At 41.4% G+C, this 25,634-nt stretch overlaps 1 protein-coding gene across 1 annotated transcript in view; it reads right to left on the bottom strand.

Annotated features, from left to right (window-relative positions):
* Positions 1-545: 545 nt before the first annotated feature.
* The window catches only part of CYTH4 (cytohesin 4), a 40,907-nt gene continuing 15,818 nt past the window's right edge, over positions 546-25,634 (bottom strand). The window contains exons 5-13 of the mRNA XM_051961789.1: positions 21,674-21,792; positions 20,758-20,838; positions 18,074-18,186; positions 17,145-17,293; positions 10,678-10,789; positions 7,350-7,426; positions 5,274-5,345; positions 2,701-2,855; positions 546-1,771 (exon numbers count right to left, since the gene is read on the bottom strand). Of these exons, the coding sequence (XP_051817749.1) occupies positions 1,699-1,771; positions 2,701-2,855; positions 5,274-5,345; positions 7,350-7,426; positions 10,678-10,789; positions 17,145-17,293; positions 18,074-18,186; positions 20,758-20,838; positions 21,674-21,792 (951 nt within the window). The 3' untranslated portion in view covers positions 546-1,698. The remainder of the gene's footprint in view (positions 1,772-2,700; positions 2,856-5,273; positions 5,346-7,349; positions 7,427-10,677; positions 10,790-17,144; positions 17,294-18,073; positions 18,187-20,757; positions 20,839-21,673; positions 21,793-25,634) is intronic.

Raw genomic sequence — 25,634 nt, 5'->3', positions numbered from 1 at the left:
TTTTTAGAATATTTAAAGCTGAAAGAGATCAGAGACCATCTAGTATAACTCTTCAATTTACTCAGGGAGAAACCGAGGCTCAAAAATTTGAGAAAAATCACACTGGTAGTAAAGCAGCAGTCTTATATATACCTATATAGGTGTTTGATATATGTACATATTATCTTTCTCATTAAAATATGAATTATTTGAGAGAAGGGAGGTTTTGTCTTTGTCTCCCAATAATATGAAAACATTTTGAGGGAAAAAAGAGTTCCATTTCCATCTTTGCATTCACAGCCTCTAGTGTGTACCTGGCACATAGTAGGTACTTACCAAATGCTTGTTGATTGATTTGAACCTGGGGACTTTGACTAAATCCATTACTTCTCTCACTGAATAATGCTGCCTTTTAAACTTATTAGCTTATCGACATGACATCTCATGGAATACTGTATATTAGGGATTCTTCTGTATGTTTCCACCTTACAGTGGACTCTAGAACCCATGAGGGTAGGCCCATGTCTTATCCAAGCTCAACATGTTCTCCCACAACTAGTCACAGCTTTACATAAGTTAGCTTTTTAATCTATGTTAGTTGAACTGACATTTCTGTACCAATTTACAGTTTACAGCTTACAGTTTCCAAAGTGCTTTCCTCATCTACCTCTGTGAGGCAGAGGGTGGAGTGTGATCTGTCCTTTTAAAAAAGTCCCCATTCTGCAAACTGGAACTATGGTTTGTCTTCAGTTTTTGCTGGTTGTATCCAGAGGGAGGCTGGTAGTCCACTTCAATCTTTTTCCTTTTCTTGCATCTCAGATACACAAGATGGAACATAAGAATGTCCATTTCTATTTCTTGATCTTGGCTGCAAGGCCCCTCAAAGGTAGAGGAGCCGGATGTGTATCTCAAGTCTTTCTGTGGACCCTTCAGCTGGGGAAGGGAAATCAGTGAGGAGCTGTTGATCATGGTGGGGGCCGAGCCCTGACTATATGCAGAAACATGTGGTCATAGGCATATATAGGATTATAGTCCTTAAGCTAATAAGGGACTTCAGGAATTATTTGATCCCTCTCCCTCATTTTACATATGAGGACATTTATATTTAGGGAGATCAATTAATTTGTCCAACATCACTTGGATAGAAAATATCAGAAATGGCATTAAAGGTGGAGCTCTTCCAAGAGGACTCATTATCCAATGAAGTGCACCTTTCTGATTGCTCTGTCCCAGTTGCTATATATTTTGGTCTCAAAACCTTATGGCCATTCCTAAGTGCTCCTAAGAACCCTGTTTGGGGTTTGCCCTGCTTACCCAGTCCTACTCCACTATTTGCCGTAGGCCCCCAAAGAGAAGATAGACTAGAGAAGGGGGGATTGGGGTACAGAGGATTTACCAACCTTTTCAGGCCAATATGGATGAGTATTACTAGGCCAAGATTCTATCATAGCCTTGTTGGTCCAAGGATGTCCAAGACCAAGGAAGGGGAGACTGACTCCCACTACACTGTGTTTTTTTCCCCCTTAATTTCCCACTTATCTTTCCATTTCTGCTTCTACTCTTTTCATCCCCAGTGGAGCCTATGGGAAGGTGGGATTGGCGAGGCTGAGGTAGGAGAGGGTCCTACACAGGATGAGGGTGAGGTTGTTGTTTCCAAAGACTGCTGTAATCACAGGTCATCTCAGCCCTCAAAGGACAAACTGGCAACCCAATGGTTGCTCATTGTTTGCTGGTGATCTTCTTTTTTTTAGCAGAGAGTAGGTCATAGAATGGAACACTGGTGATGCTGGCCCTGGGAAGTGAAAGGAAGACAAGCAAAGAGCTGTCAGAGCTGGGATGGGAGGAAGCTGCTTTATCAGAAAGACTCAAGATCAGCAAAGTCAGAGCATTCCAGGTCTCGGGCTGGAAGAGCCCTGAGGTGCCATTGGCCCAATAGTCCTCTTTTGCACAGGAATAAAATGAGGCACGGAGAATTTATATGATTTGCCTAAGGCCACAAATGGCAGGATGGGCTTCAAAACCAGGTTGACTAATTCCAAATTCAGTCCTCCTTGAATTTTACCATATTGTTGTTGTCCACTTGTTTTAGTCATATCCAACTTTTCATGACCCCATTTGGGGTTTTCTTGGCAAAAACATTGGACTAGTTTTGCCATTTCCTTCTCCAGGTCATTTTACAGATGAGGAAACTGAGGCAAACTGAGGTTAACTGACTTCCCCAGAGTCACACAGCTAGTAAGGGTCAGAGTCCAAATCTAAACTCAGGAAGATGGGTCTCCCTGACTCCAGGCTTGGCCCTCTATCCACTGAGCCACGTAGCTACCCATTATACCATACTGGGTCCCTAAGTTGGGATTTTATTTTATTTTTTTCCGAGATAATTGGGGTTTAAGTGACTTGTCCAGGGTCACACAGCTAAGGAAGTATTAAGTATCTGAGGTCAAATTTGAACTCAGGTCCTCCTGACTTCAGGACCAGTGCTCTATCTACTGTACCATCTAGCCCCTAAGTTGGGATTTTGAGAAAGGGGAAAAATTGTTGTCATATCTGTTGGGAGGTGGGTGTTCAGAATTGCCCAGTCTGGTCTTCTCCTAACTTTGAGGAACTTCTGTGAAGACTGGGCAAGTGGAGAGAGGTCAAACTCTGAAGAACCAAATAGGGAGAAACCTGCTCCAGGACCACTCTTCCTATAACCTCAACCCTTCTATCCTCCACCCGTACCGTATGGCCTTGATCCACTCATCCCTTTCTTCAGGGCTCGAAGCAGAGATCTTGTAGGATTGGTGCTTCCCTTCCACAACCTTCCCATCCCCGTCTGTCTTGCATGCTTTGATCTTCTGGCCTTTACAGTTGGGGTTATAGAGCTCCAGGCAAAACTGAAAGGAGGAGAGGGGAAAGGGGTGAGTTCAAGAGGAACCAGGTGGAGAGCTCCCTATCACTGGACATCTTTAAGAAGCTGGATGGTCAAATGACATGGATGGGACTAGCCACAGATGAAGTCAATTCAACAAGCATTTATTAGCTTATTATTATTATTAGGTAGAAGGACCCAGTGAGGCTTTTTTCAATACCTCCCTAGGTTTACAAAGAAGGAAATGGAAATTCATCGACCTGAAGTAGCTGATTGAGGTCACATAAATAAATACAAGAAGCAGAATTTGAATCCTGGCCCTCTGATTTCTAGAAGCAATCATTTCCCCACTTTTCCATGGTGCCTCCTTGTATCTACTATTTACCAGACCCTGGGAGTTCAAGTAGAGAAGTCAAATATTTCTTGCTCTCCAAAAAGTTACATCTACTGGGAGGGGGGAAGGTTTAGGGAATAATATGCATATAATATATGTGTGTGTGTGTATATATATATATATATATACACATAGACATACATATATATGTTGATTATATATGCAAATATATATAAATGTATATAGTGACTATGTGCAAATATATGTCAATGTATATAGTGACTATATTATATATTGTGTATATATAGTAATTATATATTATATGTTTATATGTATAGTAAGTATAAAAGAATATGTGGTGAATATATTATATACTATGTAGATATAGTGAAAATATAGAAATATATAGTGAATACATTATATATTATGTATATATAGTGAATACATAGGAATATACAGTAAACATATATTCACACACATATAATATATATTGTGAGTGTAAATGAACATATAGTATAGTTGGTTAATATATATATAGTGAATATAAGCAAATATAAATTATATATTCACTTCTCTATGTACCTATTGTCCTTGAACCTCCCCACCACCAGTGTGTGTGTGTGTGTGTGTGTGTGTGTGTGTGTGTTCAAAAGTATACAAAGGTAGATACAAAGTAATTTCCCATACAGAGGGAGAGCAGCAATGACTAGGGAGTCGGGATCAAGATAAGTCTCAACAAAAGAAGTGTCAGCTGAGCTGTCCTTGAAGGGAGCCAGGGAGTCTCAGCTTTCCAAGCCCCGAAGACAGGGTATACAAAGGCATGAAACATGGAGATGGAAGCAATAGTCTACTTTGACTACCACTGTTCTGTCTGTCCCCCTGGCACTGGGAGCCAGCGTCTCACCACGACACTATCCAATCAGGTTGCTGAGAATGGTTTTGAATGCTGATGCCATTTTATCTGAGGCCGGGGGTTCTTAAGCTCTTCAGTGTCATATTCCCTGTGGGCAGTCAGTCTGGTGAAGCCTATGGACCCTTCTCAGAATCACATTTTTTTAATGAATAAAATAAAATATAGATGACATAAAGGAAACCAATTCTATTGAAATAAAATTATCTTTTTTTTTTTTTTAATTCAAAGACCTCAGGTTAAGATCCTCTGGGCTAGATGACCTTTAAGTTCAAGATATTCCAGCAAGATTCTAGGAGGAAGTGGAGGCTTTAGGTTTAAATCACTTTTTCAGAATATTTGGCAATAAAGCTTGTTAGGGATGGGGACAGGAAGAATAGGAGAGCTTTGTTTTAAATGTTTAATATTACAATGTTCATAGGTATGTGGTGAAGAATCACTGGGGAAGAGGAGAAAGAAAAACAAAGAAAAAAACAGAGAGACAGAAACAGAGACAAAGTGACAGAGAAAGAGAGAGAGAGAGACAGAGACCGAGACACAGAGAGAAGGAGACAGAGAGAGAGAGAAAGATGGAGAGAGAGTTAGAGAGAGAGAGAGAAAGAGAAACAGAAAGACAGAGAGAGACAGAGAGACAGAGACAGAAAAACAGAGATAGAGAGTGAGAGAGAAACAGAGAGACAGAAAGACAGAAAGAGAGAGAGAGAAAGAGAAATAGAGACACACAGAAAGAAGCACAGAGAGACAAAGAGACAGAGAGAAAGAGAGAGACAGAAACAGAGACAAAGAGACAGAGAAATACAGACAGAGAAAGAGAGATAGAAAAATAGACAGAAACAGATAGAGACAAAAAGACAAAGAAAGACAAAGAGAAACAGAAACAGAGACAGAGAGACAGAGACAAAGAAACAGAAAAAGACACACAGAGACAAAGAGAGAGAGGGGAAGGAGGAAGAGAGAGGAAGGGAGAGAGGGAGGGAGGGAAAGAGAGAGAATAATTAGAGAGAAATGAGAAAGAGGGGGTAGCAAGGTCCTGGAATAAGCTGGAGGCAAGGTTTTGAAGATCAAATTAAAAAACAGCCAAAAAATAAAGATGAAATGAAAAAATGAGTTTGGGGAAATTTTTTTAGAAAACTAGAAAGGATTTTATTAAATAATTCTTCTAAAAAAAGTGTTTCCTTTTTCAGCATCTCCAAACCTACCGGTTTTTTGGGGTCATCCACCTTTTGGACACAGAGATTCTCCAATGGGATAATGCCTCGGGGCTCCTTATCCTAGAAAAGAAAGCAAGAATATTCTTGCTCAGGCTGTTGGTACCACTAATACTAGTAGACAGGAAGTGTGATCTTGTCCTTGGTTATGGTGGAAACTTTTGCAAGAACAGAAGAAACCAGGTGAGAGAATTTGTGGGCTGCAAAGATAGGAAAGGCTCTTTCCCCCCAACATTCTCCCCTTTTTCCTTTTGCCCTAGATGGACAGTTGGAAGATGGGTAATAAGGAAGATCATAAACTGAGAAATAGAAGTCTACTTTAGAGACCATCAAACCCAACCCCCTTTTTTTATAAATGAAGAAACTGAGGCAGACAGAAGTGAAGGGATTTGCTCAAGTTCATTCACACAGTTAATAAGTATAAGAAGTAGGATTTGAATCCAGGTTTTCTTGATTCCAAATCCAATGCCTTATTCATGCTACCTCCTCTATGTGCAATAATGTAATCAACTCTACTATGGTTATTGGAAAGGTGTGCCATTCAGTTGCCTTATGGGCCTATCCCTGGAACTCGTCACACAAAAATTCCCCTTCCTTAGTCGTCACTCCCTTTTATGTATTATTTTTCCCAATTAGAAGGTAAGCCTTTTGAGGGAAGAGAATGTCTAGTAGGGGTCCTCAAACTTTTTAAATAGGGGGCCAGTTGACTTGTCCCTCAGACTGTTGGAGGGCTGGACTATAGTAAAAACAAAAACTTTGTTTTGTGGACCTTTAAATAAAGAAACTTCATAGCTCTGGGTGAGGGGCTCAGCTGCCTCATCTAGCCCGCGGGCCGTAGTTTGAGGACCCCTGGACTCTAGCCTTTGTTTTGATGTCCCCAGCACCTGGCAAATAAAAGGCACCTAATAAATGCTTTTATTGATTAACATGTAGAGATATTGTCCCATAATTGCATCAACCTTCTCGAGGCAAAGGATTATCTAATTTTTAAAATTGCATCTTCTGGACCTGACGCAGTGCCTAGAATATGTAGCTGCTTAATAAATATATTTTTAAATTAACTACTTGAATAATTAATTCTCTAAAGTTGTACAGAAGAATACGAAAGGGATGTTAGTTAGACTCCTTAGCCTCTCAGTTGAGAGGCACAGTGGAGGAGAGGATAGAATGCTGACCCTGAAACTGGTTAGTCTTACAATCGGTCCCACCTCTGACATTTTACTGGCTGTGTGACCTTAAGCTAGTCACTCCTCCGATGCTCAGTTTGCTTATCTATAGAAGGTGAATTAATATTGTAAATACTAAGTACTAAAACACTAATTAATATAGCCAGCACCTACCCAGTAGAATTAAAAAAGACGATGTATTAAGATACTTTGGAAATCTAAAATTTCGGTTAATTTGCATCCTCCCCAGCCACCCAACTGAGTTATTTCCTGGGTTCAATAGTGAGTCAGCTTAAACACAGATATAAATTCTAGTGCCCATCCCATTGCCTATCTCCCCCCCCCATCTCCTCGTGTCTCCTCCCATCCATCTGACTATGTCTCCATTTCCTTTGTGAGATTCTCATCTTTGTCATGCTCATTCTCTGTGGGTACCCTTCAAGGTTTTGCCTTCCCCCACTTTATTCTTTGTTATTCATTGATTTCATCAGCACCCAGGGATTCATTTATTATCATCTTTTACAGATGAGTCCCTGATCTCTGTATCCGGCTCTATCCGTCTCTCTTCTGAACCCCTAATTACTTTTCTTTCCATTTCAAACCATCCTCCACCCAGCTGCCAAGGTGATTTTTTTAATAAAAGAATTAAGTCTGACCTAATTTCCATGATTTCCGCCTTTCCCATTGAACTCTTCCAGGATCAAGTATAATGTCCTTGATCTGGCATTTAAAACTTTTCACAGCCAGGCCCCTTCCTGCCTTTACTTCCCTCTGAGGATCCTGGGATCAGCTGTACATCTGCCTCTGACCGGCACCAGGATGAAATCACCAGGTGCCATCATAGTCTAGGGAAAGGGCTCTGGCTGCAAGCCTGGACTTTACCAATAGGTGAAGACCCTACCGTGGTGAACTCAAAGTAGTAGAGGCAGTTATCGGTCAGGATGAACCAACGGCGTTTCCAGGTCTTTACTCTTCCACCTGGAGAGAAGACAAAAGTCAGATGAGATGGTTGGGCAGTCGTAAAAGCTCCTGCTCCTCCCAATAGGACCAAGGAACTGGCTTTGGAGAACCTTCTCCTCTGCCAAAAGGCCAAGCCCTGGACTTTTGGAACTTCTTTGGACTCCAGCCCCTAATGGTTTCCCACACCTTGCCAGCACTTCCCAAGAGTCCTTATCTAGCCCCACTCTGAGGGACCAAAGCCTCTGGGTACAGTTAAACCAGTTCTTCCCCAGGGTGATGAGAGGTGACAGAGCCTAGGGATACAGAGGAGAGCCCTAGAGCAGGGGAAGAGCCTAAGGCTCCTGGGAAGTGCAGGTCAAATTTCAGCAGACCACTAGGGGCCAGCCCTACTTAGTCTGCAGCAGCAGCAAAAAGGAAACGATGACCATCCCAGCCTGACACAGGATGCTTCTGCAGGATCTCTCTTCCTCCTGCTCATCCCCTTCCTTTCTTCTCAGAGAGTTCCTCTCTACCTGTTTCTTCCCTTTCCCTTCTCCCTTCATCTGCTTTTCTCTAACTATCACCTCTTCCTTTCCCATCTGCCTAACCCTTACTTCTCTTCTTGGATTGTCCTCTCCCTAAATTTCCTCTCCTCGGCTTTCCTTCTTCCCTCCCCACTTTCCCTCTCCCTCTCTCTCTTTCCCTCTCCATCCCTTCTTCCCTTGTTCCTCCTCTTCTCTCTTCTTCCTCCCCTCCTTTCTTCTTCTCTCTCTCTCTCATTTTGTGTGTCTCTCTCTCCCCTATCATCTTTCTGTCTCTCTCCCCTTTCCTTCCTTTTCACTCATTTCTCCCTCTCCTCTTTCTTCTCCCCTTTTTTTCCTTCCACTTACTCTCCCTCTTTTGTATTTCTTTTTATTTTCTATTCCTCCTTCTCCTTACTTTTCCTCTCTTCCCCTCATCTTTTTTCTCTATTCTCTATTTCTTCTCCTCTTTTTTCCCCTTTATTCTTTCTTTTCTCTGTCTCTCTCGCTGTCTGTTTCTCTTCTCTTTCTGTCTGTCTCTTTTTCTCTCTATCTCTCTCTTTTCTTCTTTTCTCTTTCCTCTCTTCTTCCTTTCTCTCCTCTTTTCCCTCTCATTTTGCCTCTCTTTGGGTATCTCTCTCTCCCCTGTCTTCTTCCCCTCTCTGTTACTTTCTCTCTCCCCTTCTCTCCCTTTTCATTCCTTTCTCCCTTTCCTTTTCTTTCTTCTCCCCTCTTTTACTTCTACTTACCCTCACTCTCTTGCATCTTTTTCTTTTCTATATCTCCTCCTTCCTTTTTCTCTCTTCTCTATTTTCTATTCCTTCTCCTCCCCTTCTCCTAAAGTAGAACCTTTATTCTTTCTTTTCTCTGCCTCCCTTTTCTCTTCTTTCTCCTTTTCTCTTCTCTTCTTCTCTTTTCCCCATCACCTTTTCTTCTTTGCTTTCCCTCTATTTTTCTTCTTTGCTTCTTCTTACTCCTACTTTGTCTCATTTTCTTTTCTTTCTCCTCTCTTTCCTGACACAATTCTTTCTTACTTCGCTCTTTCTTCTTTCTCCCTCTTCTCACTCCTCCATTTTCCTCATATTTCCCACTCCTTTTCTCTCTTCTTCTCACTATTTTCCTCTTTTTTCCCCTTTTTCTTACATTTCTTTTCCCTTTATCCCCACGCCTACCCACAGAACCAGCAAAAACAAAACCACATCACACCTACACAAGTACACACTTGATACACACTGTGTGCTCAGCAGCACCACTGTAGATTAATTTGAAGTTGAGCTCCAGCTATTTCTCCTTCCCCCTTGTCCTCTTTTCTTATCTTTCTCAGACCCCGGGCTTCTCCTGCTTTAGCCAGCTTTCCCCACCTTCCTCTGAACTCAAAGCATTACTCAAAACTTGCTAAGGAATGATGCATAGAAGGCAGCCTACACCGAGCTTCCTATGGCTGTGGTTACTTCTCTGGTCACTGAGGCTAAGCAGGAAAGCCCCTTACCAGTCCATGGTGTGATGGCATTTATCTGCTACAAAGAGCAGCTTTGGTTTCATAAACAAGTCAACTCTTAAAGACAAAGTCAGATGAAAGAGAGACACCTTCCCCATGTACCGAGTGTATTTCAGCTGTAGACCCTAATATATCATGAAACTGCTGCTAGGGCTTTGAAGTCAGGAGCAGAATGGAGAACGCTGGAGAGAACCTCATTGGGGGGCAGTGGTTTCTAAATTTCAATGGCCTGGATCAAAGCTCCAATAACCTCTCCTTAGTTGTGGTTCTGCTATAGACTCTTAAGGAAACCTTGCTTCTTAACCCTTTGTTCTTTAGGAAAGATCTTTCAATCAGTCATTTACACTGTAGTAAGAATTTAATAGGCCAGCTAGTTGGTGCCAGGCTGGAGTCAGAAAGACCAAATTTGGCCTTAGATACTTACTAGTCTCTTAATCCATTCATCTCAGTTCCTCGTTAGTAAAATGAGCTGGAGAAGGAAATGGCAAACTACTCTAGTGTCTCTGCCAACCTGAAAACTCTGACTCAACAAGAATTGAATATTCTATCCTAATCTCATCCTTCAGGAAACCTTCATTGATTTCTCAGGACAACAGTGATGACTTCCTTCAGACCTTACATAATATTCCATTCCATGATTCAAGGCACCCATTAGGTACTAACAGTTATTTTCATTGGTATCTTATCCCTTCTGGTTCTTAAATTCTGAGACTATCCATAGGACTATGAGATTATGAACCCCGGAGATCATTTAGTCCAATCATCTCATTTTAGAGATAGTAAAGATTTTAGAAATCAGAGAAATAAGTGACTTGTCCAGGTCATACAGAGGGCAGGCAGGATGGGAACTCAATTCAGAACAAATGTTCTTTCTGTTTTTATCCCAATTCTCTAGGGGATATGTCATGTTTCAAACTTATGCCTTCCTGGAAGTTTTGAGGAAGTTTTGAATTGAATGTGGTTGGAAATCCCTTCAGACTGTTCCTAGACCAGAGCTCTACAGCAGGTGGGGACCTCAGAAGTCATCTAGTCACCTTCTCATCTTACAGGGGAACAAACTGAGTCCCAGAAAACTAATGTGAATTGTTTAAGATCACTCAGGAGTAGGACTTGAACCCAGGTCCTCAGACACCAGAGCCTTTTTCCATTGTACAACACTGCCTTTGAGCCAGGCTTGGGGAGCAGTACTTGCAGATGTTTTTAGGTGATAGGATGTGGAAGGGGCATTGGAGACCCAAAGTAGAAGGGTAAGGGGAGGGCATTGCTCTCACCCAGTTTGAGGAGCCAGCCTTCCCGGTCTGGATTGAAGAAGGTGTGAGTAAGGTCATTCCCATCGTCCTCTGGGATGGAGAAGGGCTCACTCTTAATGCTGTCAAAGAGATTCTGCTCCGAGGGAGAGAAGAGAGAGAGGAGCATGACAGTGTTTCAGCTCTAACTAGAGAAGGCCTAGAAGTGGGACTTGGGCTGCTTTGCGGGATTTAAGGGCTCCCCAGGAACTTTTGGTTGGCCTACACTGATAGATGATGAGGATCATGAAATGTCAGAGCTGGGAGGGAGCTTAGAACAGGGGATATCAGGGCTGGGAGGGAGCTTAGAACAGGGGATGTCAGAACTGAGAGGGGGCTTAGAATAGGGGATGTCAGAACTGAGAGGGGGCTTAGAACAGGGGATGTCAGAACTGGGAGGGGGCTTAGAACAGGGGGTATCAGGGCTGGGAGGAGGCTTGGAATATGGAATGACAGAGCTGGGAAGGATCTGAGTGATCATGTAGCTTATCTTCCCATCATTTCACACATGACAAAACAGCCCTAGAGACAAATTTCACACAAATGCTTAGTAGAAGAACTGGCCCTAACACCCCATTCCTCCACTTTCTATCCCCTCTGCTTCCAAGCCCTTATCAGCCAGGGTTTGTGTGAAGTTCAAGGTACAGAACAATAAATGAATGCTGTTATTATGCTGATCCTTATAGAGATAAAGGTTTGCTGGCTTAGGTGGGTTTCAGGGGCAGATGGGGCTCAGCGGAGGCTTAGGAAGGCTGGGGCTTTCAAAAATTGCCAGATCCCTCAATTCAGTCCTAGAGGCCAGAAAATGAAATCCGGCTTCTGTTTACTGGGTTCCAGCCCTGCTGTCACCCACGCAGGCCAGAGCAGCTGGAGCTGCCCTCCCAGAACCAAGCTGCTGACGTTCCCACGTGGCCAGCTGCCTGTTTGTCCAGGGCTCTGCCTCAGGAAAGCAATCTCAGCACCTCTAATGCTAGATAAATATTTGGAAGGGACCTGGGGCATGCAGGTTTTGAGGGTTTTTCCCAGAAAGCCCCGGGAAAACACAGATGTTTTTGTGGTCAGTTTATCATGATTCTCCTCCTACTCTGGGGAACCAAAAACTAATAGGCAGAGCCCCATTTCCTGCATTCTATAAGCTTGCCCCACAGGAACACCCTCCCGCCTCACTGCTCCCCTGCCCAGCTGCCCACCCCCAGGGTTCTGTTCTGAGCTTGTCAGATGGATCTGTGCTGGAGAGATAGGGAGGGGCCTGGAAGGAAGAAGAAGTGAAATGGGGCCTAATTGGGAGAGTGGGCCCTGGGCACCAGCTTGGGCGAACCTTTAAATCTACTGGATCACCAAATTGGTCCCCTCTGACTCTCGATTCCTAAGCTATACAATAAAGGGACTGGATCCTTCCAGCTCTGACACTCCCTGTTCTAAGGCTCCTCCAAGTCCTGACATTCCCTATTTTAAGGGCCCATCCAGCTCTGACATTTCCCATTCTGGGGTCCCTTCCAGATCTCTTATTCTATTTTCTTGGCTCCTTTGTATACTAGGTTTAAAATTCAGTGATATTATTATAAGGGACAAACCAGGGTCTATATGGAGATAGACACATATATTCCTCTCCCCTACCCTCTTCTCTGACTCACCTCTCCTCCGCCTTCTCCCCCATCTCCCTTTCTGTCTAAGACACAAGATAGCAGTCTAAAATTTGTTGTTTATTGAGAACTAGATGCGAATTCTTTCGGTGCCTTCTCTGCAAGGTGGAAGGGCCATGGGGAGGAGGAGGGGAGGGTGAAGAGGCATGAAGCTATTTGTGACTTCACAACACCAGCTTACTTTCATTTCCTCATGGAGATGGAAAGATGGAAGTAGCTGGGGTGTCAGCAAAGGCAGGAGGCAAAAGATTCATAGAATGGAAATTCAACAGTGAAGACGTCAGGGAGGGTGGAAAAGAACTGGGTGTGCAGGGCTATTTGTGGTGGCTCTGGAGCCTGGAGACCTGGGGTCTAGGTTTATTGCTTCCACTAACTGCTCCTATAAGTTTAGAAAAATCCCTTTCCCTCTAAAGGGCCTCTATTGCTCCAAGTATAAAATTAAGGGAAATAATCTGGATGGTTTCTAGAGATCTTCTTCCCAGCTCTGACATCCCCTGTTCTAAGCTCCCTCCCAGTCCTGACATCCCCTGTTCTAAGCTCCCTCCCAGCCCTGCCATCCCCAGTTCTAAGCTCCCTCGCATCTCTGACATCCTCCATTCTAAGCTCCCTCCCAGCCCTGACATCCCCTGTTCTAAGCTTCCTTCTAACTCAAAACCCCAGAATTCTCTGAGGCAGGTCCCTGTTGGGGTCCTTTGCTAACACAAAGGAAGGGAGACAGTCACAATGGCAAAGACAACGGGGACATTTCCCTTTCCCTTTACTAACAATTCCCTCTGCTCCATCTTGTTGGCTCCTCACCATAACCCCATGACTCAGACAATGCCCAGAAAGGGCCAAGAACACACAGCTAACATATGACTGTGGGCAGGGGTCCGGCTACTATCCATATTTCCTATTCCAAGGCCTGGAACCTTTCCCCAGAGGGAACCTGAAAATCAGAACATTATTTAATCCTCCATGGGGCATTGTGTACCGAGGACAGGGACAAGAGGAGCGATATTTATTGCAATTACTCAAAATAATTAAGCCTGTTGGAAGCAAAATACAGGAGAGCCCTGCTTCTTAACTCTCTCTGCCCCTGACTATTGGTAGTCACACACAGCTCTTATTGCTGCCCCTGAATTATAAAATCTACTACGCAGAGGGAACTCAGAAGCTATCTGATCTTCATCTTTTCTGAAGCATTAGTTCTCTTCTCACACAAGCAGAAATGCAGTCTCTGTTCTGCTATTCACCATGGCAGCCCCTTCCTCTTGTAGGCTACGAGTTCAAGTCCATGATTCTGCAAAGTGCCCTATCTCTCTCCGCCCCCATCAAAGCTCTCACTTCTGACTTCTGGGACTGTGCAGAATGGGCCCAACCCCTCTTCTGTGGGATGGAACAGCCTTTTGGATAATTGAAGACATTTATCATTATTCTTCCCAAATTCTCTGTCCTTAAGGTAAATACCCCCAATTATTCTAACTGAATTTCATGGAGTCTCTTTTCCCCTTCCTTCACCATTTTGGACATCATTCTATATGCCAAAGGTTCTAAATCATATGGAACTCTTCTCAGAATCATATTTTTAAAGGTATAAAATAAAATAGACAGAAATACAAGGGAAGCCAGTTCTATTGAAAAAAGATTTATCAAAATATTTTTAAAAGAAATTCACAGACCTTCTAACTCATTTCTGGTGAGTGATGCTGGACTTCTTAGTATTTTAGTGATGGAAAAGTATTGGGTTAAGGATAGGATAGAAGAAGATTGAAATAAGTAAGTTTATGATCCTGAGAATGGCATAGTGGTAAACATAGTGTTAAATATGGAGTCACAGATCATTTTATTTTCCCTGGTCTCAGTTTTCTCATCTGTAAAAGCAGGGGGCTAAATTGGCTATCCTCTCTTCCAGTTCCAAGGTTTTTTTTTTTTTTCTTTTAACATATTTTATTTTTTACCCAATTACATGTTAAAACAATTGAAATTATTTTTTAAGTTTTGAATTCCAAATTCTTTGTTTTCCTCTCTTCTTGAGATGAGTTATATATGTTTAGTGATAGACTTTATATTGGGTTATTTGAATGTGAAGTCACCCATAGAACATTTATATTTCACTTTTGGGGGATCCTGGGAAAATTAACTCAAACTAGACTAAATGCTATCTGAAATCTCAGTTACGGGCCTATTGAATCTAACTGATATCTAAATAAGAATCTATCTTTGGTGTCCCTGGAAAAAAAATGGCCATCCAGCCTTTGTGCAGAGACCTCTAGTGAAGATCTTTCTGCTTTTGCAGGCAGCTCATTCTACTGCTACATTGCTCCGAGTTAAAAAGCTATTTCTTTCCCTGGATTGAAATTTGCCTCCTGGAAACCTCCATCCATTTTTCTTCTGGCGCCAAGCTGAAATTGATGGGAAGGGAGAAGGGGGGTCTAAGGAACACAGTCCTGACCCAGGCTTAAAGAATACATACAAATACTGCAGCCCTTCTCAAATCTGTCCCCTACTGTCCCCCAGTCCCTTTCCCCCTCCAAATACATAGACATCCCCCTCCTTAGGAGGTTGGAGTTGAATTCAAATTGAATTTAGCAAAAACTCTACATCCCCCACACACATTTTCCCCCTAGGACACATTAGACACAGACTCAGATTTAATCAAGCAAAGACTAGATATTTCTGGCAATAAAGATGGCGAAATCCCACCTTTGGAGACATCCAGAGAGAAATCATGAGCTGGAGTTAGAAAAAACAGCAAGAGGCTAGTGCAGGAAGAGCGAAGGAGTCTGGTCCAGAGCAGTGCAGAAATCAGGAGGTACAAGCTGTGACTTCAGCTGGGTACCTGTCTGATACTGGTGCATCACTGTTCATTCATCTGAGCTTGACTTTGCTCATCTGGACAATGGGGGGAGAGGGAGCTGCAGTACGTCCCTGCGGGGTTTTTGTAAGCACCAGGTGAGCTCACAAATGTCAAGTGAGTTCTTTGCAGATCTTTTCAGGCTGTCCTTGCAGCTGGGACTGTTACCCCATGTCAAGGGGCTGAAAGGCTGAAGAGATTCAGCCCTGGGTTAGGGAATCAGCAAACTGTGGGACATTCCACAAGTTATTTAAATGTCTGAATATCCTAGTTCCAGAGTATTGGAGGGAATAGCACCACGCTGGAGACAGATGTCTTGAGTTCTACCATTTCCTATCTGTGTGACTTTTAAAAAAAATCACCTTCCTTTTTTGGGTCTCCATTTTCTCACCTACAAAATGGTGGAAGGGGATGGGTGAAGAAGGTGGATAATTTTAAAATTCCTTCCTGATTCTCTTAGAAAGCTGTGCAAGCTTCTTGATGGAAGCAAATGTTTCATTATTTGCTTCCACAGTGCCTGGTGAAGTAGCTGGTATACAGCAGGTGCTTTATAAGTGCTTGTTGATGGACTGATTGATTGCTTCCTCCATAAAATGGGAATGTTAATAATCCCTGTCCTGTTTAACTCCAGGGACTATTTGGAATCTTAATGAAGACAATGGACTTAAAATCCACTAAAAGTTCTCTAATAATGCAGCAAGTTATTTATTATTTACAGAAGGAATGATTCTGGGGAAAGCCAATAAGCAAAGGCTGAGTAAGGTCTTTGGGGGACGGATGCTGCTGTAATCAGAAATAGGCTCAGAATTTCATCTTTTGGGGGCTCTCCAGATGACAAAGCATATTTCTTTAAGTGACTCCTCCAGGCAAATTGTGCGGGAATTAACATCCCTATTTGGCAGGTGGAGAGACTCAAGATTGATGAATTCACGGAGAGGAACCGTTATTGTTTAGGAACATTGGGGTCTGACTACGTGACACCATTTGGAGTTTTCTTGGCAGAGATACTGGAGTAATTGGAAACTGAGGCCCAAAGAGTCTCACCCCAAATCCCACAGTAATAAATAGCAAGGGATATAATCAAGCTTACGTCTGCTGACTACAAATCTAATGACATCTCTGGTACCGAGCTGCCTCTCCTAGGATGTTAGAGCCAGATATTCCCTGCCTTAAGACTTCTCCCAGCTTTGACATTTCATGTTCTAAGGTTCCTCCTAGCTTAACATTCCCTATTCTAAGAATCCTTCAGTTCTAATACTCCATGCTCTTAGAATCCTCCCAGGTCTGACATTCTCTGTTCTAAGAGTCCTCCCAGCTCTGACATTCCATGTTCTAAGGTTCCTCCTAGCTTAACATTCCCTCTTCTAAGAATCCTTCAGTTCTAATATTCCATGCTCTTAGAATCTTCCCAGGTCTGACATGCTCTGTTTTAAGAGTCCTCCCAGCTCTGACATTCCATGTTCTAAGAGTCCTCCCAGCTCTGACATTTCATGTTCTAAGGTTCCTTCTAGCTCTGACAATATATATCAGAAGGCAAAATGAGCAAACTTTAAAGCATTATATGAATCTGAATTATTATTACTGAACTGAATATATTAAAAGGAAGGGTACATAGTGGTTTGCCTTTAGAACATAGATCAATGACTCTTTTCCCTGAAGACGAGGTTCAAGGTCATACATAGTGTCAGTATTATTAGAGTAAGGATCTGAAAGCCAGTCTTCAGACTCCCATTCTCCCAGGACAGAGCTGGGCCACAGTGTTCCCCGATTGCAGGAAAAAACAGATTAAAATGTGATCAGGAAATATTTAGCAAAATAAATGTAACATAGTTAATGTTAACTTGTGCTTTTCTAAGTCAAGGAGTGAGTTTGATTGACAGCACTGCCTTAGGGGGCCTGGAGAGAATGGAGGTTCTCAGTGGCCCCAGGAATGATGAGGCTGGGGAAGGGAAGGGAGGGTGGGCAGTCGGTACCTTCAAGAGCTCCTCAGGAAGGTCTCTGCCATTATTGATTCCTCGGTTCATGGACACGAATCGTTCGAAGGGGGGTTTGTCCCGGACATTGGGGTTGTGCAAACTGGTGTTGAGCATGATGATGGAGAAGGACAGGACATAGCAAGTATCTGAACAGGTGGGATGGGAAAAGAGAATGGTCAAAATCCTGGGATATAGGATTCTACATCTACCCTTTAGGACATCAAGGAAGCCTTGTCTACAGCTACACAAGGTCTTCATGGGGGGCAGGGCTAGAAAGGCTCATTATTCCCTCTTCTATCCCAATATACGGTTTACAAACAACCTGGCGAGGTAGCTGTGCGATTCTGGGCACGTCATTTCAGGTTCCTTATCAGAAACAAAGTGGGCTGCCTGTTTTAAGGGGCTGTTTGGGAGAAGATGCTTTGAAAAATTAGAGCATTGTAAAAATGATAGTTTATATCACTTAGGCTGACAAGGCGTTTTATGTGAATGATCTCCTTTGAATATCACAACAAATGGAGGACATTTCCACATTGAGAAGCCCACACACTGAAGAGTAATAACATAAAAAAAAATTAATAAAGAATCACAGTTCTATAGTAATTTAAGGTTTACAAAGCTCTTTATAAATAATAGTTCATTTAATAAAAACTAATGTTTATATAATGCTAGACTTTGTGCTAAGAGTTTTGTAATAATTATCTCATTGGATCCTTGCAACGACTATGTTGAGATTATCATCCCTATTTTACAGAGGAGGAAACTGAGGTAGACAAGTAAAGTACTTGCCCAGGGTCACACAGCTACGATCTGAGGCTTTTCTGACTCCAGGCCCCATGCCCTGGCTGCTGTATCACTTCATATTGCCGCTGGCTGCTTCGGTCCTTTTTCCTCCCTGGACCCAATAAAGGATAAAATCCTCTTACCTGTGGACTGAAAGACATCAGGATTGCAGAGACAGTATCGTGCTGCAAAGCTCTCCATCATCCGATCAATTTTCTGGGCCTCCCCAGGAAGCCTGAAGCTCCACAAAAACTGTCTGGTAGGAGTAGAAAGAGTCAGGGCTGGGAGCTCCCAGAGAAGGAAGTTTCTCACCCACAGGAGCTGAGCATGTGGCTGGTGGAACCTCTGCCCCCTAACCGGGCCTTCCTCCATCTCCCACTTGGCCTTCAAGGTCAACCTCAAAATCCATTCCTTCTTAAGGTCATTTGGGCTCAGTTTCTTTTTCTGTGAAATGGGGAAACTTGATTTATGGGTTTCTAAAGTTCCTTCCATCTCTGATATTCTGACTTTCCCTATTCTAAGATTTTTCTCCCAGCTCTGACATTCTCTGTTCTAAAGGTTCCCCCAGTTTAACAATTCTCCCCTTCTCCAGAATCCCTCATACCCTTATCGTGTATCACTCACCAAGCTAAGTAGTGCCAGAGTACACAGAGCACTGGATATGGAGTCAGGAGAGATCCGAGTTCAAATCCAGCCTCAAATACTTACAAGCTGTGAGACCCTGAACAGGTCACCTAATTTCTGTCTATCTCAGTTTTCTCATCTTTAAAATGTGGATATAAATATACGCAGCAAACCATAGTATCTACATCCAAAGGTTGTTGTGAGGTTTTATATGAGATATTTGTAAAGTGTTTAGCCCAGTACCTACCACATAGTAAGTACTTAATAAATGCTATTTCCTTTCTTCCTACTTCCTATTTCCTTTTGTTGTGAGGATAAAATGAGATGATGTTTGTAAAGTATTTTGCAAACATTAAAGCAATATAGATGTAATATAATGTAAACTATTATTATTGTCAAAGGTATAAGTTTTACCTCCTAAATAGTATATGTATATGTGGATATATATGCTATTATTATTGTCAATTAGCATAATTATTATCTCCTGAATAAAGAATATAGATCTATATTGTGTATGGATATGTATTCTATATTTTATTCTATATACTATTATTATTATTATTGTTAATAAATTGAAATTTTCTCTCCAATAATGTATATATGCATGGATATGTATACTATTATTGTTGTTAATAAGTAGAAATTTCCTCATAAAGAGGAAATGTGTGTTATTATAATTATTGTTAATAGGTAGAAATTTTCTCTCCTCAATAAAGAGTGTATATGTATAGATATATACATATATACACACACACTATTATTGCTATTTATAATTACAAATATTATCTTTTGAATAGTGCATATACATATATGGCTATATGCTATTGTTATTATTGCTAATAAAGAGAAATTTCTCTCCTCAATAAAGAATATATGTGGGTATATGCTATTATTATTGTTAATAAGTATAAATTTTATCTCCTAAATAAAGAGTATGTATATATAGAAATAGATTAATTATTATTATCTTTCTTAACCTCCGTTTCTTCCTCTGTGAAGTGAAGGTAGATGAACTAGATGGCTCTTAAGGTCCCTTCAGATCGATGAAGTGTTATTCCTTCTTCCTTGATTCTTCCTCTAAGTCCTTCCATGCAATGCAGGATACCTCATGAACTTGCCCTCTTTGCCAGTGATGGTTGGATCCATGATGTTCCTTCTTTGTGATTCGGGGCCATCCGTTGCCCTCTGGATCACACAGGGAGCTCTAGCTTCTTTAAACCGTCCCATCGCATCGACAATTCAGAATAAAGATTGTATAGATATATGTAGCACACATATGGATATATATGCTATTATTGTTATTAATAGTATAATAAAAAATAAAGACTGTATGTATATATATGTACATTTATATGTGTGTATATATGGAGATAGATATAGGCTAATTATTAACAAAGATTGTATAGATATATGTACACACACATATATGGATATATATGCTATTATTATTGCTATTGATAAATATAAATTTTATTTGCTGAATAGAGTGCATATATGGATATATGTTTATTATTGCTATTAAGCATAAATTTTATCTCTAGAATAAAGAATAGATATATATTTATATGCTGTAAATATTATTGCCAATAAATATACATTTTCTCTCCTGAATAATGGCTATTTGGAGCAGGGAGGCCGTGGAAAGGCTCTCTGGATTCAGAGGCTCCAGGTCCAAATCCTGCTTCTCACATTGCCTGTATAACATTCGTAAGTCACTTGATCTTTCTTAACCTCCGTTTCTTCCTCTGTGAAGTGAGGGTAGATGAACTAGATGGCTCTTAAGGTCCCTTCAGATCGATGAAGTGTTATTCCTTCTTCCTTGATTCTTCCTCTAAGTCCTTCCATGCAATGCAGGATACCTCATGAACTTGCCCTCTTTGCCAGTGATGGTTGGATCCATGATGTTCCTTCTTTGTGATTCGGGGCCATCCGTTGCCCTCTGGATCACACAGGGAGCTCTAGCTTCTTTAAACCGTCCCATCGCATCGACAACCATTCTCTTCCACTTTTTTGTCTAACCTCTGACCACCACTGCCCTCTATGTGCTTTCTTTCCCTATTAGAATGCAGTCCCTTTGAGGGGATGGATTGCTGCTTACATTCACATCCCCAGCTCTTAATATGGTTCTTGGCCAGAGTGAGCAAGGAATCAATAGTTCTCATTTCTTCAACAATTCCTTACTTCTCCCCATGATCGCACTCACCTCAGTGCCTGCACTAGGTGGAGGTTGGCGAACTCATGCAAGTCCACAAAGGCCTGAAGGATCTTGAGGTTGAATGGATCCCTAGGGAAGGAAAAGAAAGGAAGGATCAGACTCTGCTCTCATTATTCATTGACATGCCGATTTATCCTGTGTCTTCAACTTGGTATTTTCCTGAATTTCCTGCAGATTGTAGGTCCTTAAGGAATAAATGTTTGGCCAATTAAATTGAAGAGTAGTGGTTAGGGATACTGGGTTTGGAGTCAGAAAGACCTAAATTCAAACTGCCTGTTTCTTCCATCTGTAAAGTAAGAGGTTTGAAACTCCCTTCTGACTCCAAATCTATAAATCTATCCAAATCCATAAGGTAAGTTTCTCAAGGACATGGACTATTCCATTTTGTGTTAGCATCCTCAGCCACTAGTATAGCGATTGATATATAGTAAGTGCTTAATAAATGCTTGTTGAATGGATATGTGAATCATGTAGTCATTTCCTTTGCTGGAAGAACTCCAGGGATGGGGAGATTACTATTTCCAGAGGAAGCTCATTATACCTTGAGATAATTCTAAATACTTAGAAGTTTCTTTCTCATTCTATCTTTTTTTTTTTAAGAGAACTCATTCTATCTTGTATCTTTGTCCTAAAGAAGGTTACAATTGGGGGCCAAGAGATCCTGATATAAACTTTTTTAAAAAGAACTTTATGTGTGTTTGACATCACTACCGACTTGCCATGTGATCTTGGCCAAGTCATGCTGTTCTGTTCTCAGTCTCCCTGTTTATAAAATTAATCCCTTTTCTGTAATCACCTATAGAAATGGTTGTTTAAAAGGTTGTACAAATGCTGAAAGTTCCATGGAAATATGGCTGCTGCTTTTCCCACTAAGCCTAGGGATGGCCGGTGAAGACGTGCTCACCTTTCCCCCAGGTAGTCCCCGATGGCTGTCTTGTTGAGCCCCTCTCCTTTATATAGAAACTGGGCGATTTCCTCTATATTGGAGGAGAGAAGCTTGTGTTCGATAAGATACTGGATCCCCTATGAATGACAAAGAGAAGAGACAATAAGGAGGAGGGTAGTGACCATCCATCTGTCCAGCAGCCCTGAAATGGACCAGGAACCCACCAGAGAGCTTCTGGGATATATATTAAAGACAACTCCACTCTTTCAAAGCTTCCAATCTAAAGAGCAAGGTACCACTTTTTAGTAGACTGCAAGTTTTTTGTAGGCAGACTTGGACATTTTCATCTTTGTAATCCTAGAACCTAGCAAAGAAATGCTTGTTGAATGAATGAATGAATGAATGAAGCATGTGGTCCTTGCCTCTGATGGAAGAATTACAGGGATGGAGAGATCACTGCTTCCAGAGGAAGTTTATTACACCTTGGGGACAGCTCTGAGTATTTGGAAATTTCTTTCTTGTACTTTTGGCCTAAGAACAACAAAGTTAGTTTAGTTTCAGAGACTAGAAGTTAGGAAACCTGGGCTTACGAATCAGCTCTGATGCTTAGTAGCTGTTGGACAGTTGAACAAGTCAATTCACTTTTTTATAACTCAGTTTCTCCCTTGTAAAATAGGATTAATGATCATTGTCCTATATACTTCATCTCTCAGGATTGTTAGGAAGCAATATTTGGTAAGAAATGAGACTATTATTTATTAATAATTAGTGAAATCATCAGCAGAGTTACCTGGCAATCACTCAACAATGATATATCAAGTGCCTATTATATGTCAGGGACTGTACTATTTATTGCGAATTCAAGTACAAAGGATAAAATGATCCCTCCTGACAAGGAGTTTCCATGCTAATTAGGGAGCAGAGTATATATAAAATTCTAAACACTCTAAAGATAATAAATTAAATTATAAACAGTATAAATCTGAAGTCAGGAGGATCTGAGTTTAAATCTGGCCTCAGACACTTAACACTTCCTGATTGTATGACCCTGGGCAAGTCATTTAACCCCAATTACCTCAGCAAAAAAAAAAAAAAAAAAAAAAAAAAAAAACTAAAGGTAATAAATATTTATATAAAGTATCGGGGATGGACAATGTAAAAGCATGGAAATGGAAGATTGAGTATCATGAGTAAGAGAGAGAACGCCAGTTTGGCTAGATCATAGTGTACAGGAGGTTGGGAATGTCCACTAAGGCTGGAGAATTGGCTGAGGTCACCTGGTATAGACCCTTAAAAGCTAATCAGAGGAGCATTTGTTTTAGTTTAGACTCATTAGGTCAGCATAGGAGTAGTTCAGTAGGGAAATGATTAAAGAAAACGATCAAGTGAAGGATGAACTGGAATGGGAAGAAAGTTGAGGCAGGGAGACCAATCAGGAGGCTATCAATCTATCAAGAAGCAGATCTTCAATTCTGATGGACATGACTCTTTCCAACAATGAGATGATGCAGACCAGTTCCAAAGATCTTGTGATGAAGAGAGCCATTTACACCAGAGAGAGGACTGTGGGAAATGATGTGGTTCACAACTTGACATTCTCACTCTTTTTGTTGTTGTTTGCTTGCATTTTGTTTTCTTACTCATTTTTTCTTTTTGAACTGATTTTTCTTGTGCAGCTAAATAATTGCACAAATATGTTTACATATTTTGGATTTAACATATATATTTTTAAATTTTTTATTATAGTTTTTTTATTTACAAGATATATGCATGGGTAATTTTTTAGCACTGACCCTTGCAAAACCTTCTGTACCAACTTTTCCCCTCCTTCCTCCCATCCCTTCCCCTAAATGGCAGATAGACTGATTCATGTTAAATATTTAACATATATTTTAACATTTATAACATCTATTGAATTGCTTGCCATCTATGGGAGGGAGTGGGGGAAGAAGGGGAAAATTTGGAACACAAGGCTATGCAAGGGTCAGTGTTGAAAAATTACTGGTGCATATGTGTTGAAAATAAAAAGCTTTAATAATAAAAAGGAAGTGGATCTTTGAATCAGGTCAAAACAGTTTCTTAGATCCCAGGCAGTTCTCTAAGAGTATAGATAATCAGAAAAGTGAAAAACCTGCCCTTTCCTCTTTGCATGATGAAATTACAAGCCTACAATCACCAATTTAAAAAACAAGCAAGTAATAATAAAATTAATATTATTTCGTGGTCTTTACGGATTGCACTGGTTGAAAAAAATTGCTTCTCCCAACTTTTGGTTCTTAGAAAACATTTTGCTATTCTTCATACTGAAAAAAGACCACTTGGGGATGGGGACAGGGGATGGTTAGGTGATACAGGAGATAGAGCACTGCTTCTAGGAGGACCTGTGTTCAAATCCATCCTCAGACACTTAAAACTTACTAGCTGTGTGACCCTGGACAAAACACTCAAACCTGATTGCCTCACCAAATAAAATAAAAAAGAAACAAAAGAAAAGAAAAAAACTGCTTGAATGGTATGAGTGGGTAAGAGCACCAAGCCAGAAGTCAGTAATATCCGAGTTCAAATTCTACCTCATTCACTTATTCACTATATGACTTTGTACAAGTCACTTAACTGATGTCTACCTCAGTTTCCTCATCTGTAAAATTAGGATAATAATATCACCAGTCTCACAGACTTGTTATAAGAACTATATGAGAGAATATTTATAAAGTGTTTAGCAGGGTGCCAGGGCGGGTAGTGAATGATATAAAAATGCTAAATATTATTATCATTATAAACTTTCCAGGTGGAAAGGTTGACAAGATTTGTGCTCAGATGGCACAGCCACCAAGAAACCAAGCTCATTTTGATGCTATCATGATCTATTCGAGGAGGAGGAAGAGGAAGCTGCAGGAAGAAGAGGAGGAAAGCATGTTTGTGGAGTGGAATTGTCTTTATCCACAGGAGTTCCAGATCTTCTTGATGAGATCAAAGCCACGCCGGCAGAGCAGGTATGTGGCCGCAGCTGGGGCCCAAGGACTGTCCCAGAGCATCCCCACTCTGGGCCGCTCTGACCTGGGGAGGGCTGAGGTGTCCCCGACATCGTATCTCACCCTCTTCTCCAGGTATGGTAAACCAGCTTCATCCTGAAGGTCTGTCCAGCCTTCTCAAAGTAGGCTGTCCCACACCTCCCTGAGCTCCCCAAATCTGAAATTTCCTCCTTCTCCTTAATTCCTCCTTGGGGTTTTCACATCCTGAAGCCTTAGTTTCTTCATCTGTCAAATGGGAAGATTAAGCTAAATAGCCTCTAAGGTTGCTTCCAGCTTGGAATTTATGATTCATAACGTGAGATTCATTATCTGTGAATTTCACTTAGGTAAGTCACCTCTCTGAGCCTCAGTTTCTCCATGTGTCAAAAGGGGATTTTAAAATAGATAGTCCCTTCCAGTTCAAAATCTAAGATTTTATGATCTGTAAAATGAAGATTTCTGCTTCCTGCCTCATAGGGCTATACTGAAGAAAGCCCATTATAGGCTTTAGAAAGTTCCAGAGGAATGGTGATTGTCTTTTTTCATGGGGGAATCTGAGACTTCATCAGTGGGGCACAGATTGCAACCCTCCAGGGCCTTAGTGTATGGTTTCGGGGAGTTATCCCCCTGTTCCCAAGGCTGAGGATGAGTTGTACTGATCTTGACCTTGATACTCAACATGGCGGTCATCACCTGGATCTCCTTGAAGTCCTACCCTCAGGAGCTTAGGAGCCATCTTAATACCATGATGAGCCTATTGAGGGAGGACTTTGATGGAGGAATAGAAAAATTATTATGGTTATTCTGAGGAACCAAAGCACTGTTGATAGGAGGCTAGTCTCGGATGCCTCAGGAAATTCTCCATGACTAGAAATTGTGGATGATTTATATAGATTGTGGATGATTTATATAGATTTACTATGTGTCAAGGCACTGTGCTAAGTACTTTACAACCACTCTGGGAAATT

This window comes from Antechinus flavipes, chromosome 5, assembly GCF_016432865.1.
Source record: "Antechinus flavipes isolate AdamAnt ecotype Samford, QLD, Australia chromosome 5, AdamAnt_v2, whole genome shotgun sequence".
NCBI lineage: Eukaryota > Metazoa > Chordata > Mammalia > Dasyuromorphia > Dasyuridae > Antechinus > Antechinus flavipes.
This window is presented reverse-complemented; position numbering and strand designations above follow the sequence as displayed.